Source organism: Aspergillus glaucus (genome assembly GCF_001890805.1).
Source record: "Aspergillus glaucus CBS 516.65 unplaced genomic scaffold ASPGLscaffold_49, whole genome shotgun sequence".
Lineage (NCBI taxonomy): Eukaryota > Fungi > Ascomycota > Eurotiomycetes > Eurotiales > Aspergillaceae > Aspergillus > Aspergillus glaucus.
Genome location: NW_019170501.1, coordinates 32,503 through 49,225, shown reverse-complemented (window position 1 = coordinate 49,225; position 16,723 = coordinate 32,503). Strand labels below are relative to the sequence as shown.

The window sequence follows — 16,723 nt, the reverse complement described above, 5'->3', positions numbered from 1 at the left end:
TCCGCTTCGCCCGTCGTATATTCCGCTCCGGGATCTTTGTGGGCACGTGACCAGCGCACGTGCCACTTTTCCGACGTAAAATAGCAACTACTACTACTACTACTACTACTGTAACCTGTATGTATAGTTATGTATCGGCCATGACACATAAATCAGGTATCAATAATCAGCTGGTGTGATGGCGGACCCACCTGAATGTGAGCTGGTACCTGTAATAATGAACAATAGTACTCCGTATTCAGCTCGCCCTGGTTCACAACTGACAACCCCGCTACCTGACTCCCATCAAGATAGATATTAGTCTGTTTAACATCTCCCTTTCCTGATATCTAAAACTCTGTGGCCGTTACCATGAATGTACCCAACACAGAGAAACAGACCAAAATCCTTGTCACCGGAGGCACTGGGCTTGTGGGTAGTGCTATTCAATGGGCTATACACAATGTTCCAGGTACTTTTGGGAAGGAACAAAATGAGGAGTGGGTGTTTCTCAGTAGCGCAGATGCTGATATAAGGTCAGGAAGACACCAAGTCACCAACTTCAGTGAACCTCCAATCTGACCAGTTTAGGAACTATGACGAGACAAAATCGATTTTTGGCAAATATAAGCCAGACAAGGTCATTCATCTTGCTGCCCGCGTGGGTGGTGTTTTTGAGAATACATTGCGAATGGCCGATTTTGTGCGCGATAACCTGTGTATTGACCAGAATGTGTTGCATGTTTGCCAAGAGTTGGGTGTAAGCTTTGACTTGGCTATGTATTAATGATAACCTACTAAACTAATACATTGCAGGTCGAAAAGGTGGTTTCTTGTCTCTCAACCTGCATCTTTCCGGACCGAACAACTTATCCAATCAGTGAAAAAATGTTGCATGATGGACCTCCACATCCATCAAACTATGGATATGCCTACGCAAAACGCATGCTGGACATCTCCAGTCAAGCATATCGGCAACAGTATGGCTGCAATTTCACATGTGTCATTCCTACGAACCTCTATGGACCCAATGACAACTTCAGTGAAGGCTGTCACTTCATTCCCGGGATCATTAAACGAGTGGCTCAGGCCAAGCAGAGCAAGGCCTCAGTGATGGTGGTTCCAGGAAGTGGACAGGCCCTGCGCCAATTTCTTTATTCCCGAGACCTGGCCCGAGTGTTGATATGGGCACTTCGGAATTACGATGAAGCAGAACCCTTCATTGTTTCTGTGGATCCCAATCAGGAGGTGTCAATCAAAGATGCCGTGGCAATGGTATCAGAGTCTAGCGGATTCGAAGGCGTTATACAATGGGATACAAGCGCAACAGATGGTCAGCTGAGAAAAACTGCAGACAATGCTAGAATGCGAGCTCTTCTTGGAAACTTCGAGTTCACAACCCTGGAGCAAGGTATGAACTTCTTTATTCCTGCCAGGCTAGTGCACCTACTGAGGAAAATATATAGGATTGAAAGAGACTCTGGCCTGGTACAGTGCAAACCAAGGACACGTCCGTGGCATGGACGTTTGAAAAGATATCCAATTTCCAAGAGGGTTACTATAAGCATTTTTCCATGGTACAGTGGGAGGCAAAAAGTTTTCGACCACCTGGATACTGCCAACTATGACCGCTCACAATCAACCAATGATGTTTAATTATTCTGCCAGTGCAAAACTCCGAATTCTAGTACTTTGTATACCAGTCATTAGCCTCTATGACAGCCTTGACGCGATTAGGCATAGTAGTAGATAATTTGTTTGAGAGCCTCAGGCTCCAATATGCCCCGCTCCTGATTGGCCCGCACTAGCGAGCCCACACACAACTGCCGGATAGAGGAGATCCACCCTCATCCATCTACACAGACACAGAATACAATAGTATCGTCGATGCCGTTCCTTGCCATAGCCTGATCCACAGGTTATGAGCCCGGCTGTTGGAGAATCCAGCTAAATCGCTAGATCTCTACTCTCATTTTCCCCACCAACGCGAGCCTTAAAGCGTAAGGACTTGTGAACCCCTCAGATTCCCTACTGAATTCGGAAGCGATCCACCAGAAAGGATTGACTGACTGAACGAACCAACAATATGGCATCCTCGGCAGCCAGTACCAGTGGATCTAGTGGAGCGACCGAAGGAGCCACGGCTATGGCCAACCTTCTCAACGACATACAAACCCAAGTTTCCATCATACCTGAATCACTGGATGGAAGACTACCTACAGGGACGAGATGATTTCTCAGTCTGGTGCTGCCGCGTGGAAAACGCACTTTGCCAATATGACCTACAATATCTCATGGACGAGAAATATCCAAGACCCACCACCAACGACGCGAAATACGCCTTGTGGAGGACGTACTCCTCGAAGAAGATACGATCCTGGATTTTCAGCGGTCTCCCAGACAATCTGGTTGAGGAACTCTCGTCGACAGGAGAACAATATGAGTATGCAGATGATATCATGAGCGCTATACGCAGTGTGGTGATGGGTACAGGCCATCGGCTGGCCCACGCTGTTTGGATTGATACTGTGTACATCCGCCGGGATGATTTTGCAACTGTTGAGGACTTTATCCATGCCCTGCGAAGACTAGTGGACCACTCCACTAAGGTGAAAATGTACATCGCTAAAGGGGGTGGTCGAAAACTTTTTGCATGGCAGTGTAGATAGAGTAGGACGTATCAGCGAAGATGGGAGCGAGGAATTATTTAAAAAAATAAAAATAAAATAAAAACATTACTATTATAGCTTGTTCTCCGTCCAGAATCTTGTGGACTTCTCATGAATCAATGCTATGTCAGCCTCCACCATCTCCTTTACCAAGTCCTTGAACGAAACTTCTGGTTGCCAACCAAGTCTTGTAGCAGCTTTCTCTGCAGAGCCACGCAAATAAGAAACCTCTGCTGGTCGGTAGAGGTCAGGGTCTACACGAACTCGAACCTGTCCAGTGCAAGCATCAACACCAATCTCTTCAACTTCACTCCCACTCCAACTGCATCCCTCAGATTAGCCTGGATTTTTTATTGCTTTGGGCTAGTCGGCTAGAGATACTCACTTCAGCTGAATCCCCACAATTTGAAATGCAGTCACCACAAAGTCTCTGACTGATCGTGTCTCCCCAGTTGCTAGAACATAGTCCTCAGGCGCATCCTGTTTCATCATGCTGTAGACACCTCGCATATAGTCCAGGGCATGGCCCCAGTCTCGCCGCGCGTTCAGGTTCCCAAGCATGATACAGCTTTTCAAACCCAGATGAATCTGAGCTACAGCAAAGGTGATTTTTCGGGTCACAAAGCCAAGGCCTGTTCAGAAAGTGAGTCAGTTTTGAGATTATTTGAACCTGATTCCTTGGGAGTGTCAAACCTCTCCTGGGAGACTCATGGTTGAATAAGATTCCATTCACAGCAAAGAGGCCGTGAGTGATGCGAGCGCTTGAAGTAATCCAGTAGGAAAAGGCTTTTGCCGCTGCATAGGGAGATACAGGGCAAAGAGGAGTTGATTCATCCTGATAGTCTTTCACTGTTTGGCCAAAAGTCTCGGATGAACATGCCTTTTGGTTTGTTAGCAGTTTGCATATAAGTCAAATAACTTATGATGCAGCTCACATTATAAAACTTGGTCTTTTTTTCCAAACCCAAGGTTAGGATTGTCTGTATGAGTCGAAGTGTCCCCAGTGCATTGACATCACATGTATAGAGTTGAAGTTTGAAAGAGGTTCCGACATGGCTCTGAGCTGCGAGATGGTATACCTCATCATAGCTGTGTTCCCTGAAAAGACTTAGGAGGAAGTAAGGGTCCATGATATCTCCGGAATGTAGTATAAGTTTGTTTGCTAGAATTCCACATTAACACTAGGCCTGCCCTCCAAAATGACCAGACATACAATATTTCTCTGCTGTAGCCAGCGCATGAGATACAGCTACTGGTATGTAGTCACTGGTCGTGCGATTTCGGAGTATCCCATGGACTGTATATCCATTCTGGAGCAGAATTTCACAAAGGTAGGAGCCATCTTGGCCACCAACGCCTGTTACTAGTGCTTTTCGTCTGTTCATGATATCATAGTCTTATTCTGAATAGAAACTAGATGAGCGTGTTGGGAGGATATCAGGACAAATGCATCTATAAATTTTTAAATACACAAAATTGATTGTATGTTGGACTTATCTTAAATACACTAATTTTCTCACTGGTTGCGGCATGGAAGAGCAACGCATAGCCCCGTTTTAGTCCAGCTGAAGGAAAAAAAAACATCCCGCCAACATCCAAGTTCATCTCAGCCGCAGCTGAAAACTGGCCACATTGACATTGCATGCGGGGTGTTAGCTGTTCATACCGCCGCCAAAGGCGTAGCTGAAATGGTTGACTGGTCGTATGTACTAACTTGAGTTAGTTAACTAACTAACGCGGTACCTTTTCCTGTAGACAGATTCCTTTTCTTCTTTTCTTCTTTTCTCTCCAGATTCGATATTCTCGTCGATGGCTACAATAGTCTAGATAGGAATTCAGTTCGTTAGTATCTACTATTCCGAGCCCGTGACATGCGATACACCACCACCACAGGGTCTCAGTGCCTCCATGGTGGTTTATAGGGGCTGATTTTGGCGTTCCAGGCGCCAAGATACCCTTTTTACCCGCAGTCCCAAAATTCCAGGGCGAGAACTTTTACAAGAACAAGGCGATTGTTGAAGAGGTCAAGAAACTTGCTTCTCAGAAAGGCTGCACTGTCCGCACTTAAGTGTAAATATTAATTATATCAATGAGATCATCCCGACACCAGATTAGATGTTATGATTCGATCCTGTGAGGTATTATGGCAGAGAATATATTGTATCCCGGACGCATAATAATCGGATCCCGCTGCCCCGCATCCGACCGGACAAAATCCTGTTTCTCATGTCAACCTCTACCATCCAATAGAACAAGAAATACAGCATAAATAATAGACAATATGCCAGACTTCAAATACCCCATGTCCAAAATCCTTTCTCAGGGCCCGCTGGTACATGTAATCCTAATTGCCCATAACAAAACCCATCTGACGCAGACAGAACGCTGAAGAGGCCAAATGGAAACGCCTAGTCAAAACAACATATCTAGATCCCAACGGCGTCCAACGCTCTTGGGAATCTGGAGAGTATCAAAAACGACCTGCAGGTATTAATTCAATCATCGGGGCTAGCGTGGTGACCATCTTTCCCAAGAGTACGGGTCCGGAACTTCTGCTGTTGAAGCACTACTGACCTTCCATTGACAAGATAGTCATTGGGCTTCCCGGAGGTATGATTGATGCTGGGGAAAGTCCGGAGCAAGCTGCCATGCGAGAGTTGAAGGAGGAAACAGGGTATGTGGGTGTAGTTGCAGAGAGTAAAGGGAATATTCTGTTCAATTGTAAGTCCTGATCCCATTCACTGTTCTGATAAAAAGATACACAGCTCTGACTGAGCATCACAGCACCCTCATTCTGTAACAATAAATTCAAGTACATCTACGTAGACGTGGATTTGTCACTTCCAGAGAACCAGGAGCCTCAACCGGAGTTGGAAGAAGATGAGTTTATTGAGACTTTTACTACTCCCGTGGCGTCTCTCTTTTCGGACTTGAAAAGACTTGAGAGTGAAGGATATACAGTAGAGACACGGGTAGTTGCTATTGCAGAGGGTCTTGAGATAGCTAGGAGATGGAGCTTGTGATGATTTGGCCTCCAACTCTATGTGAATTGTATGGTGTCATGACCAGGGATGTGTGACGGGCTAGGCCCGAAAGGCACCTCGAATCATAGATGATTCTCGATTGAAGCTATTCAGAGAAGTCCGCCGAGAGTCAGGTAACCCGTGGGTCACCTGATCATGAGAACACATGAGTTCACCACTGCCAAACGAACGATCCTTTCCTCTTCAACGAGTTCTTTTGTACGTATCTATATATTAGATAGTAAGGCTTCGGCCCATTACATTAGAACTCGTTCAATAACTACTATTCATCTTATCAGACAATGGATTGAACATCAGACACATTGGACACCTCGGACACAACAGAATTATCAGAACAATTGAACACATTGGACACATTGTGTGACGGTCTCGAGCAATATGAATCTATTGGTAGGCTATCTGACGAAATTCTAACATGAGGAGGGAAAGGAAAAAGGCAGGCCTGCCGGCGGCGAGCTATTTAGTGTGTGCGAGGGGCTTAAGCGATGCTCAGTGAATGTTCTACGCCAACCAGGTCAAAGTAATCAAACATGCTATACATCTCGCGAGCGTCCGTGCTCCATGACATTACCCCCTCCCGATGAAGGGCTGTCCTCAGTCCTTAGGAACTGGATAATCATTGTCTGGGTGGTCATCCAGGAACTCCTCATCTTCTGCTGCGCGGAGCCATTCAAGCAATCAACAGGGTGGTCCCGGCGCCTTTGGATTCGCTGCATGGAAAATCTGCAGCTTTGCCGGACTGTTCTTGAAGACTTGGGCAGGGTACCAGTTCAGGTCATTGTCATAACCAATCCACTTCGCTCGGTACTGTAGTTTCTGGTATCTTAGATGGGAGGCAAGAATCTCCTCCACTTCCCATTCGTCTTGGTCATTGACAGTGATTGGTGGTGGTGCTTCTGTGTGCTGGCCAGGAAGGGGTTCAGAAGTGGAGGCCCTGTGGAGGTGCTGTGGGTTGATGACTGGGTGGACCTTGATAGAGGCTGGCAGGTTGATGTGGAATGTGTTTCCTTCCTTGGAAGGGATCTGGAAAGGGCCTGCCCACTGATAGTCAAGCTTCTTGCTTGGACGGCCTGTGTTCCAGTTCTTTGTTGATACCATTATCATATCACCTATATCAAAATCCACCTCCCATCTTGAACAGTTCACATTCTACTGTTGGTGTCACGGGCCCGGAATAGAAGATAATATTGAACGGAGTTCTTAACTAAACTATTGTAGCCATCGACGAAAATATCAAATCTGGGGAGGAAAGAGAAGAGGAAATCTATCTACAGGAAACGGAGGTTTTATAGGCGTTTGTTTGACATCACCACTGTCTCGTCTAGCATGTTGGTGCCGTTTGTCGGTGTCAGTCATTGACGCAGCACTGAGCCGTTGATGCAGTGTCAAGCCATCACAGTTGGTGTGCGGCGTACCTGGGCAGTGCTGATTCATTCTTGCACCCAGTCCCATGTCTCTTGTAATTGTTGTAGCCATTGCTGAGCATTCACCTCTGTTACTGTTCTGTTAAGATTCAATGTTCAGTTGAAAGAAGTCCTGGGGGTGTAACTGCTGTTGATGAGAAAGGAGAAGTCTCAGTGGACTCACCCACTAATAGCGCGCCAATGAAGTCCATCATAGGGAGCTTTTCTGACCAGTTATCCTGGTGGTAATTCATGAATGGGCGTACCGGCGTAGGCGCTGTTCAATTATTTGGTTTGCATTCTCTGTCTGTCCATCTGTCTGCAGGTGGTCTGCAGTTGAGAGCTTCAGTTTCACACACAGCACGTTGCACATTGCTTTCCAAACCTCTGAGATGAATTGGCCTCCTCAGTCAGAGACTATAGTGTCTGGGGGACCCTTCCATTGATAAACATGCGCAATGAACAGCTTTGCCATGTCCTTCGCTCGGCCAGTGGTTTTGTAACAGGGCAGTGAGATGTACTGTTTACTGAAGCAGTCCACAATCACAAAGATGCTGTTGTATCCTTTCTTATCCCTTGGGAGGGAGCAGAAGTCCATTGACAGGTGCTGTCAGGGTTGATCTGGAGCTGGCAGTGACTTAAGGAGTCCTGGGGGCCTATCATGTCAAGTGTTGGTCCTCTTGCATGTCATGCAGTTATCCACGTAGTGTTCCACATCACAGCCCCAACCTTCCCAGTAATAGCGTTCCTTCAGGAGCTGCTTGGTATTTGTCTTCCCTGGGTGTGCAATTGACGGCTGTTGATGAATCTCATCCAACAGTCTGACTCACAGGTCATCCCAGTCAGGCACATACAAACAGTCCTGGTGGAGGAGCAGTCCTCTCTCATTGATCCATGGTAGTTCCAGTTCCCCTCTTTCTTGCTGTTGCTCTCAGTACCATCTGCAGTTTGCTTGGCAGATGCAGTCAATGAGGTGGAGTTGAGAATCCATCACCTTCAGTTCTACATCTGGTGTTGTGACGGCCCAACGCCGCACTGACGCCGATATAGACAAATGACATCAACATGCCAAACAACGCCAACCGTGCAATGAAGACAAATGGAACATTAGCGAGATCACACAAACGCCTATAAGACCCCTTCGTCTTCTAGATAGATTTCCTCTTTCTTCTTCTCCCCAGATTCGATATTCTCGTCGATGGCTACAATAGTCTAGATAGGAATTCAGTTCGTTATTATCTTCTATTCCGAGCCCGTGACAGGTGTCTCATCTCCTTCTCCATCTGATGGCTTGCTCTGTGTCTGTGTTTGAGCAAGCTCCTTAAGGATTTGAGTCTCCAGGTGCTGATGACGCAACAAGATCCGATTGCAGTGGTCCTTTTGTACCTCTTTGTCTTGCTCCTGATGTGTCAGGGTATCTGCACAGATGCTTGTCTTTCCTGTCTGGTATTTGATGAGGAAGTGGAATCTTGACAGGAACTCTGCCCAGCGGGCTTGTCAAGCATTGAGCTGTTTAGTCATCATAAAGTATTGTAGAGCCTGATGGTCTGAAAAGATGAGGAATTGGTCATTCCTCTGTAGTCCTTCCAGTTCAGGCCTCCACTCATTCAGTGCCACAATGATAGCAAGTAGTTCTTTGTCATGAATTTTGTAGTTCTGCTCTGCAGGAGTCATTGACTGTGAAAGGTATCCCACTGGGTGCCATAGTCCATCCTCTGGGCTCAGCTGTGATAGGATTGCTGCTACCACATTGTCAGAGGCATCTTTCTCCAGCTGTGTTAGTAGCTCTGGACAGTAGTATGTCAGCACTGGGACAGTTGCAAGGTTCTGCTTTAGCTGCTGGAAGGACTCCTCACATTCTGGGGTCCAGCAGAATGGGGTCTCCTTCTTTGTTAGTTGGTTCAGAGGCTTCACAATATGACTATATCCATAAATAAACCGTCAGTAAAAATTGCAGAATCTTAAGAAGGATTGTACTCTTTTCACAGTGTTTGGCCGGCCCCACTGGAGTATCGCTGCCACTTTATCATGATCCACCTCTATCCCATCTGTGGTGACGATGAACCCGAGATACATAGTCCTGGTAGCATGGAACTAACACTTGTGGAGACTGGCTTGTAGACCTGTAGCTCATACTCGAGTGAGGACTGTCTTCACATGCAGCTCATGCTCTGCCTCATTTGCACTGTAGATGAGGTCGTCCACAAATGCAGTGACATATTCATCCAGCATGTCCATGAATATATCATTCACTAGTCGTTGAAAAGTAGCCGGTCCATTGATCAGTCAATTTGTAGCCATTGGCGCGTGGTTTGATCCCAGCAAGCCGCTCGCGAAGGGTGGTTTCACGTACTTCAAATACATTAGCAGCTTTCAAAATTGACTTAAATTTTTTCTCATTCCTTGCAGCAATAGCCATTTGTATGCGAGATTCTTTAGAGACATTTTGTATAGAAATGGTGGAAATATAGCGCGTTGAAGTTGGTTGATTTGAATGTTTGGTAGTTGCGGCGAAAATCCGCGGCTCGGTCGTGTCTGTGGTTCGCCCGTGAATTACGTTATCGGCGCACAGGACATTGTCGACATTATTAACACGTTGATTGACAAGTTTGGCGGAAGTGGCAAGGTTGACGCCAAGGGCAGGATGGACTGTGACGGGACTGTCAAGCAACAGGACGTTGAGCGGGGTCTTTATTAGAAGGGAGGGGGTCTTGTAACGTGCTGCCGGGAATCGCAGCTTAGCGAGAATTACGTGGGTCGTTCGAATGCTTGAACTAATAGCCCTAATCCTAAATAGACAATTTAACACACCTGACGACTACAAAAGACAAATAGAACAAGATTTAAATTGATTCTCGTTCGATATTCTTCTTTTTTGATATGTTGTGAAATGTCCAAAGGAGGTATTTATAAAACAGAAAAGTAGGCCCAATCAAAATACCCAACCCAGCAGTTTATATTCGTGTTCACATCGTCAAGATGATTCGTGATCATGAGTCATGACTTTGTCTGACGGTTTGTTTTCATTTTCTTTTCGGTCTTGGTATAAAGATGGGACGTCGAATCCGGATCTCAGATCAGATCGAGAGAAAAAAGATCTCAAGCTCAACTTGTTAAAAAGGAAAAAGAGGGAAAGAGAAAACAAAGCCCAACCCGCATGAGTAAAGGTGAAAAAGAAAGGAAATTAATACTCCGCATCCGAAGGACCAATGTTGAGGATCATGTTGGTGCTCTGGGGACAACCATGAGTAGCATGGTTGTCGGACGGGACCAGATAAGCCGCGCTACACTGGGTGTCACCGGGCTTGCAGGTGGCGTTCTCGCATTGGTCACTGTTCGAGGTGACATCGAAACCGACTTCGCTGAAGAGCGAACCAGTGCCCATGTCGATGCAGGAGAGGTCCCAGAAGATCTTTGGCTCGGCAAGGGTGTATTCATACTGCAGAACGTCGTTTTGGTTGGGGTCGGTGGAGATCTTGATGCTGATGCCACCGCCATTGGGGTTGATGCGCCAGTCTTCCGAGTAGGTCTCGCCTTGAGGCACGGTGATCATCTTGTTGGCGTCTTCGCCGACGGACCACAGGTACAGGTCCTGGTTGATGTTGTTGTAGATGGTCACACCGCCACCAGTGTTGCCTGATGGTGCTACGCCGCGGACGTTGTGGGGTAGGGCAGTGGTCATGCCGGCCAGAGTGGCTGCGGCAGTCAGGAGCTGAGTGAAGATCATTTTGTTTGTCAAAGGGAATGTAGTTGTTGTAGTAGGAAAAGGAATGCAATCTCGATCTCTATCAAAAAGAGAGAGTGGTATAGGATGAAGGAATGTCTGATCTGATCTGATCTGGTTTGATAGAAGTATCAAAGAAAAAAGCGCAAGACGATCCCTTTTTATAAGTTCTCATAACCCTTCCTCCAACTCCAACTACGGCCAGTAGAGACACGCAAGGTCAAAAAAAAAAAAAAAAAAAAAAAAAAAAAAAATGGCAGGCAGACTTTCAAACCATCGTGAAGCACATCGGCAAATGCCACAAATCAGCTGGCATCAACATAACGAAAAAAATTGGCCCAGTATCGATCCACTGGATTCTGGATGGTTGTTCCAGAATGCGAACGATCGTGTTTGTCCCGAGTGATCCGACTCGTATGGATATCCTTTCTTGTTGGATCAGTGGATATTTGACACCGCGCGGTACATGTAACACTGCTGGCGTCTATAGGTAAAACCTCCCATCAGGCACACTCATCCGATTCGCCAATGAATCACACACAAATCACAAATCACTTTGTTCCTGTTCCTGTCATTAGAAAGGAAACCCTTTTTTCCAACATGATTCGTTGCCAGAACACCGAGGAAGTGGATTGCGCCGCACTTTGCAGTTTAGGGTTGTCCTATCAGCTTATCGATAACGGTCTTTTGGTCTCCACATACCTACTTTAAACCCAATGGAACCCATCATCTGGATCGCATAAAAAATTGATTTTTTTTTCCTTTTTCTTGGGCTTCTTTCAACATGACCTTTCATGGTTCTAAGGACATTATTAATAAACTCTGTCCAATCTAATAAGTTGGAGAGAAAAATATGTGTTGTCTGTGGTTCGGACATTTCTGTCCCTGGATGTGGTATAAAGTGAGTCACGGCAAATTACTTGAAACAACTGGGCACAAGAGAATTATAACCAATGGTTATTTGGTTTGCAAATGTGGACTTGTACATGTACCTGCGCGCCGCGTCTTCCCCCGGTGGTGGTGTGGTGGCGATTTTGGCTCTTGGCTTGTTCCATTATCCTAATTGCATAATTGATTGCTTTATCCGTCAGATCCGCATGAGATGTATGCCTTAGAAGGGTGTGAAATAGCCGAAGTTTCTGCTTGGCATAATAGCCATTAACTGCGATGAGCATCTCTTCCATGACCATAGTGTTTGGCTGAAAAATCAAGACCTCCTTAAGAATATTGAGGCCTTTTATTCACGAGGGTATGGAATCTTTATACATCGCTCAATGCAGCTGCTACGGCGCGCTCTGAGAGAGGCACTTGTTCCATAACCCAAGAAATAAAAAGAAGATGGTGATAGTCAAGTGAAATAATGCCTACTTATGCCAGATGATTTTTTAAAATACTTTTCGTCCGGGGGGAAGTGATGTATCGCAACATAGTTTGGGTTTCCGAACTAGAAAAGTATTCGAGTTGGCGGGTATACAGAAGTCCATATCATAATCCATTGCATTTGTGGCCCTAAAGCACTAAATTAAGGTATGTTTATTTCCAAACCTGCTACCATCTGGACTCTCTCTTCTTCAGTTTTGCAACTCCGGCTTTCATTACCGACATAGCCTCCTTGTCTTCTGACTTCTGTGCTTGATCGAGCATATCATCAATAAGTAACGGAAGGTTGCTTTCTCCCAAAAAAAGGCTCTAGGGCATATGTGACGGTCATGTGATGGTCAACGACCAACGGCCAACGGTGATAGCTAATGACCAACTGCTGATAATGACAAACACTGTGAACGGGTCAAACGAGCCTCCGTCACACGTGATCCCACAATGAGTAGATTTTCTCCTTCCATGGCGTTGATGACTTCTTCTTCTTCCTCTCCAGATTCGATATTCTCGTCGATGGCTACAATAGTTTAGATAGAAATTCAGTTCGTTAGTATCTATTATTCCGAGCCCGTGACACCCGGTTAATACGATGTTGTTATTGACCACTACAGTTATAGACATGTAGAGCAGGTAGTGAAAACTGCCCAATCATTATTATTCTCTGTGTATCATAGCCTCCCCATAACTTCTGCTCGCTCACACGGTCGCGACTGTTCAAGCATCGGGTATTTAATAGATCTATAAATTAATAGACTTCCTCTTTCTCACGCGCTCAAAGTATCGGACGGGGGTGATTTTGTACAAAACTCACTCTCTTCCAATACACAAACTCGTTCATTCGTTATCATGGCAGACTTTTTCTCAATTGCGTTCAGCTTGGTCGCACTTGTGGGATTTGCTTTCCAGACCAGCAAGGCTCTCCACCTAAAAGTTGAGAGTTCCAAGTCGTCAAAACGAATGATTCGCGAGCTGGGATATGAACTTGAGTCTCTCATCCAAGCTGTTGAAACCCTGGAGCAAGCAGCAAAAGACAATGAAGCAGGGAATTTGAAGAAGTTATTAATAAGTGTGTCTCACATTCGAACAGCCAGCGACCCAGCCTTCGTGACTGTACAAGATTACAATATATGAAGGGGATATCACTGATCTCAGGACCACTTTGGCTCGGTACAGAGTGCTCTGGGGCAAGCAGGCCTATATCATTCGCAAAAGAGACTGGATTCCATCCACTGTCCTTTGTTGGTGACTTTGTGGAGTTTGACATTGTTGATGGGTTTTTTTCTCTGCACACCACATCATTGGGAAGTCCGTGCGATATTATAAATAATGTTGGAAATCCCAATAATAGGAGCCACTTATACTCGGTCACTGGAACTGAACCTGTTTGTTCCATTGCCTGTCCAGTGTTAAGGAGCTGCTATTGTGACCAACAGATACATTTTGCCCTCAACCCTGGAGAACAGAAAGTAACATTCATGAGTAACATTGCTAGCACCACAGTAGTCATGATGTCTACTACACTCCCCATTTCTCACACACCTAGATCTACTGTCACCAGCGTGGTATGGGTTACTGGTGGATGAATCTACCAAAAAGGATTTTACTGAAAGCAAAGATATACTGTGTCTAATTTCATTGTGAACTATGGAAGGAATGTGATCAATACCTATTTTTTTGGATAGAACTGGAGCTTTACTCTTCTTGTGCTATCATCAGACCCAGGAGCAATGCGAGCCCCATCCAGTGAAAAGACCACTGAGTAGACCCAATTAGTATGGCCTTCCAGGGTTTGCAGGCAGGCTCCAGTGCTGGCGTTCCAGATCTTGGTTGTATCATCACCAGACCCAGAAGCTATGTAGGCCCCATCAGGTGAAAAGGTGTTAGGGCACAAAGCCGCATAGCGGACTTATACATCTCCTTGTCATACGTCTGTACATAATACGCACATAACGTGACCACAACACGAAGTCTTACCTCCGCTGAGGTCCAGTTCCCGGACCTCAGCGATTAGTACCGCGAATACTACGCAGATACCTTTCATAACGCTCACTGCGCTATCCATAGACCCCTCTCTCACGGGCCATCAGATAGGAAATTGCTTGGGGAGAGGGTAATCTCAAATACTAGGAGAACTCTGCAATGATTAATGCAACCAGGCAAAGATATCACACATTAGGCTGCAATGGGTTAGGTTATGTGATATGGTGGAATGGTGGATTATTCAGCTGTTTCGGAATAACTATTTTGACTATATAGTATCGTCAGCCGAGAAATTTAACGATACTATTTGACTATCATGATCGTCAAGCCTTGGATTTGACGATACTATTGCCTATATTGCAAAACTCTGACTATATGGTATCGTGAACAGCCCTAATCGCCCGGCCCCTAGATTCACTGCACAAGGACTTCATCAACGGGGGCGCTTCAAAGGGCCGGCCAGCCAATGCGCCGAGGTCTCAGCACCACAGTGGGATTACTGCACGTGAGGTCCTTGGCCCTTGCGCTTGTTCCTGAAATGGATAAACCAATGAAACGGTTAGACTCCGTGTCGGGGAAGTCGCGGGGAGTCGATTATCCGGACTGCACGAGGCTATAGGCGAGGAATTTAAATTACACTAAAGAGGTGACATTGACACCTATAGATACCGTAGATAGTAGAGTGAGTGCTTAGCCATCTAAAGCGTATGGCTACGGTTGATATGGAATCATGTCGGACTGATTAGGCAAGTTCCGCCGGTCCGATGTTATAGGCCAGCGTGAGCGCACGTTTAGATAGACAAGCACTCAAGCACTCAACCAGCTGTGTGTGGGTATACACGTTAATAGGCAATACACTTCTCTCGTTAAAACTGGATCTCTCCGTATACGACCTCGCTAGTCGCGGATAATCGACTCCTCCGGACCTCCGGCCCCCGATCCCCATTCAGATACTTAGCGGTGCTGGTGGGCGAACTTCAGCACACCAGCGATTAGTCTTCTCCGAATACTACGCATGCAGTCCGCAATACTCTCATCACGCTGTCTCAACTCCTCCTTCTCTAACACTAGGTCTGTTTTGGATGTGTCGAAAATTGTCGACGCGAGAATGCACCACAAGTGGTGAATCTTGTCTTCAAGGCTGAAGTTTCATTTTTAGACGACCAGCTGTCCACTTGCTTTCGCATGTTAGCCCAAGTGGTAATTTCGTTATGCCGCCTCCTTATCGCAAAGCATGCGTCCACTGTGTGCGGTCAAAGAGGAGATGCGATTTGAGCCTTCCACGCTGCTTTCGATGTCGGGTTCGAGCCTTAGAATGTCTTTATCAGAATAATCCATCCATCATCTTTTCCAACCAACTGGCAGATCCGGGGATTGGAGCTGAACAGGGGAGTTCTCTAGACTCTGGCCATCAAGCTGAAAGCTCTGGTGACGTTGTCCCAGATTATGACATAGGATGGGTCGCCTCTGCGGGATAACATCTGCAAACAGATTTCTCAGTCCCACCATTTCCTGATTACGATCTCGATTGGCAGGAAGTCATGGAGAACATTGAATTCTTTTCAGTTCCTGATCAGTTGGCACCGAACGCCTCTCCTAGTCAGTCTGTGCTGGCTGGCGAAATTTACCAAGAGCGAATCATTTACGCCGTGAAGCGGCTGAGGGATCTTCCAAAAGTCTTTGCAACTCATGGTCAAACGTCATTTATACATAGGAGTCTATATGACAACCGAATTCCCGTGATGATACAGGATGCTATGGGAGTCTGTGCCCTCTACCAGGCGAAAAATGAGACCACCCAAGCGATGATTCACCAGATTATCACCCAAAAAGTACACTCCCTTTTGGTCAACCACAAACAGCCCGGTCTCTCAGCACTTGACCAGCTGGCATCGGTCCAATCGTTGGCACTTTTCCAGATAATATGCCTCTTTGATGGAGACATTCGCATGCGGGCTGATGCGGAGCGAATCGAGCCAACATTTTTAGACTGGATTACACAACTGAGGCTGCGGGTCCAAGGCCTCGATACCGACTGCGAGATTTTATGCCCGAGTTCTGACGGAAATAATGGACAATGGCAGTCGTGGATATTTGCGGAAAGTGTCCGGCGAACCGTCATTATTGGATTTACCATACAAGGTCTTTATTGTTTCCTCAAGAATGGATGGGACAATTCCCATCACGAGTTCGAGAGCTTGTCATTCTTCGCACAGAAGGTGCTTTGGGCTGCTCACTCTGAATATCAATGGCGCTCAGCTCTCATTACGCATTCACCACTTCCACTCCGTTTCTCCATGTGGGATACAGACATTACCGCCGCGAGCCCACTAGATATTGACGACCTGTCCATGTTGATGATGGTGTTGATCAAAGGTGTTGATCAATGCTCTTTTTGGGTGGGAAATGAGAATTGGATGAGCTCATGAGATTTTTTGAATAATCAAGAGCCAGATCTATCTACAACTGTTAGGTCAATCTCCTCCTGGGAATGTTATTAAATCCTTTGTTTCCCCGAAGCCCAATTTTTTTTTTTTTTTTTTTTTT

The 16,723-nt window shown here is 46.0% G+C and overlaps 9 protein-coding genes across 9 annotated transcripts; 5 read left to right on the top strand and 4 right to left on the bottom strand.

Moving 5' to 3' along the window:
• The first annotated feature begins 257 nt into the window (after positions 1 to 257).
• Positions 258 to 1,684, top strand: ASPGLDRAFT_160758 (GDP-L-fucose synthase family protein). Its single transcript, XM_022542464.1, has 4 exons — positions 258 to 515; positions 571 to 739; positions 796 to 1,390; positions 1,446 to 1,684. Exons 1-4 carry the CDS (start codon positions 352 to 354, stop codon positions 1,508 to 1,510), a joined length of 993 nt encoding a protein of 330 aa, XP_022395181.1. The 5' UTR covers positions 258 to 351; the 3' UTR covers positions 1,511 to 1,684.
• A 1,036-nt stretch (positions 1,685 to 2,720) lies between these two features.
• Positions 2,721 to 4,033, bottom strand: ASPGLDRAFT_138852 (putative GDP-D-mannose dehydratase; the record flags this gene model as incomplete). The annotated part of the gene is made up of 5 exons (XM_022541650.1): positions 2,721 to 2,970; positions 3,034 to 3,280; positions 3,342 to 3,528; positions 3,584 to 3,810; positions 3,862 to 4,033. 5 exons carry the CDS (start codon positions 4,031 to 4,033, stop codon positions 2,721 to 2,723), a joined length of 1,083 nt encoding a protein of 360 aa, XP_022395180.1.
• An 896-nt stretch (positions 4,034 to 4,929) lies between these two features.
• ASPGLDRAFT_70769 (uncharacterized protein) lies at positions 4,930 to 5,671 on the top strand (the record flags this gene model as incomplete). Its single annotated transcript, XM_022549511.1, has 4 exons — positions 4,930 to 4,980; positions 5,030 to 5,189; positions 5,241 to 5,369; positions 5,433 to 5,671. The coding sequence occupies 4 exons, from the start codon at positions 4,930 to 4,932 to the stop codon at positions 5,669 to 5,671; spliced, it is 579 nt and encodes a 192-aa protein (XP_022395179.1).
• Positions 5,672 to 8,858: 3,187 nt separating this feature from the next.
• On the bottom strand, positions 8,859 to 9,381 carry ASPGLDRAFT_1511021 (uncharacterized protein; the record flags this gene model as incomplete). Its single annotated transcript, XM_022542218.1, has 3 exons — positions 9,073 to 9,381; positions 8,952 to 9,016; positions 8,859 to 8,882 (listed from the first exon to the last, which is right to left on the bottom strand). Coding segments are annotated over exons 1-3 (188 nt in total), but the record flags the coding sequence as incomplete, so codon positions are not given.
• Positions 9,382 to 10,279: 898 nt separating this feature from the next.
• On the bottom strand, positions 10,280 to 10,777 carry ASPGLDRAFT_138878 (uncharacterized protein; the record flags this gene model as incomplete). The annotated part of the gene is made up of 1 exon (XM_022541655.1): positions 10,280 to 10,777. The coding sequence occupies one exon, from the start codon at positions 10,775 to 10,777 to the stop codon at positions 10,280 to 10,282; it is 498 nt and encodes a 165-aa protein (XP_022395177.1).
• A 2,265-nt stretch (positions 10,778 to 13,042) lies between these two features.
• Positions 13,043 to 13,231, top strand: ASPGLDRAFT_112633 (uncharacterized protein; the record flags this gene model as incomplete). Its single annotated transcript, XM_022539604.1, has 1 exon — positions 13,043 to 13,231. A coding segment is annotated over one exon (189 nt), but the record flags the coding sequence as incomplete, so codon positions are not given.
• A 5-nt stretch (positions 13,232 to 13,236) lies between these two features.
• ASPGLDRAFT_138858 (uncharacterized protein) lies at positions 13,237 to 13,779 on the top strand (the record flags this gene model as incomplete). The annotated part of the gene is made up of 1 exon (XM_022541653.1): positions 13,237 to 13,779. A coding segment is annotated over one exon (543 nt), but the record flags the coding sequence as incomplete, so codon positions are not given.
• Positions 13,780 to 13,862: 83 nt separating this feature from the next.
• On the bottom strand, positions 13,863 to 14,072 carry ASPGLDRAFT_138856 (WD40 repeat domain-containing protein; the record flags this gene model as incomplete). Its single annotated transcript, XM_022541651.1, has 1 exon — positions 13,863 to 14,072. A coding segment is annotated over one exon (210 nt), but the record flags the coding sequence as incomplete, so codon positions are not given.
• Positions 14,073 to 15,387: 1,315 nt separating this feature from the next.
• ASPGLDRAFT_160754 (Zn(II)2Cys6 transcription factor domain-containing protein) lies at positions 15,388 to 16,664 on the top strand (the record flags this gene model as incomplete). The annotated part of the gene is made up of 2 exons (XM_022542463.1): positions 15,388 to 15,604; positions 15,668 to 16,664. The coding sequence occupies 2 exons, from the start codon at positions 15,388 to 15,390 to the stop codon at positions 16,603 to 16,605; spliced, it is 1,155 nt and encodes a 384-aa protein (XP_022395173.1). The 3' UTR covers positions 16,606 to 16,664.
• Between the last annotated feature and the right edge of the window lie 59 nt (positions 16,665 to 16,723).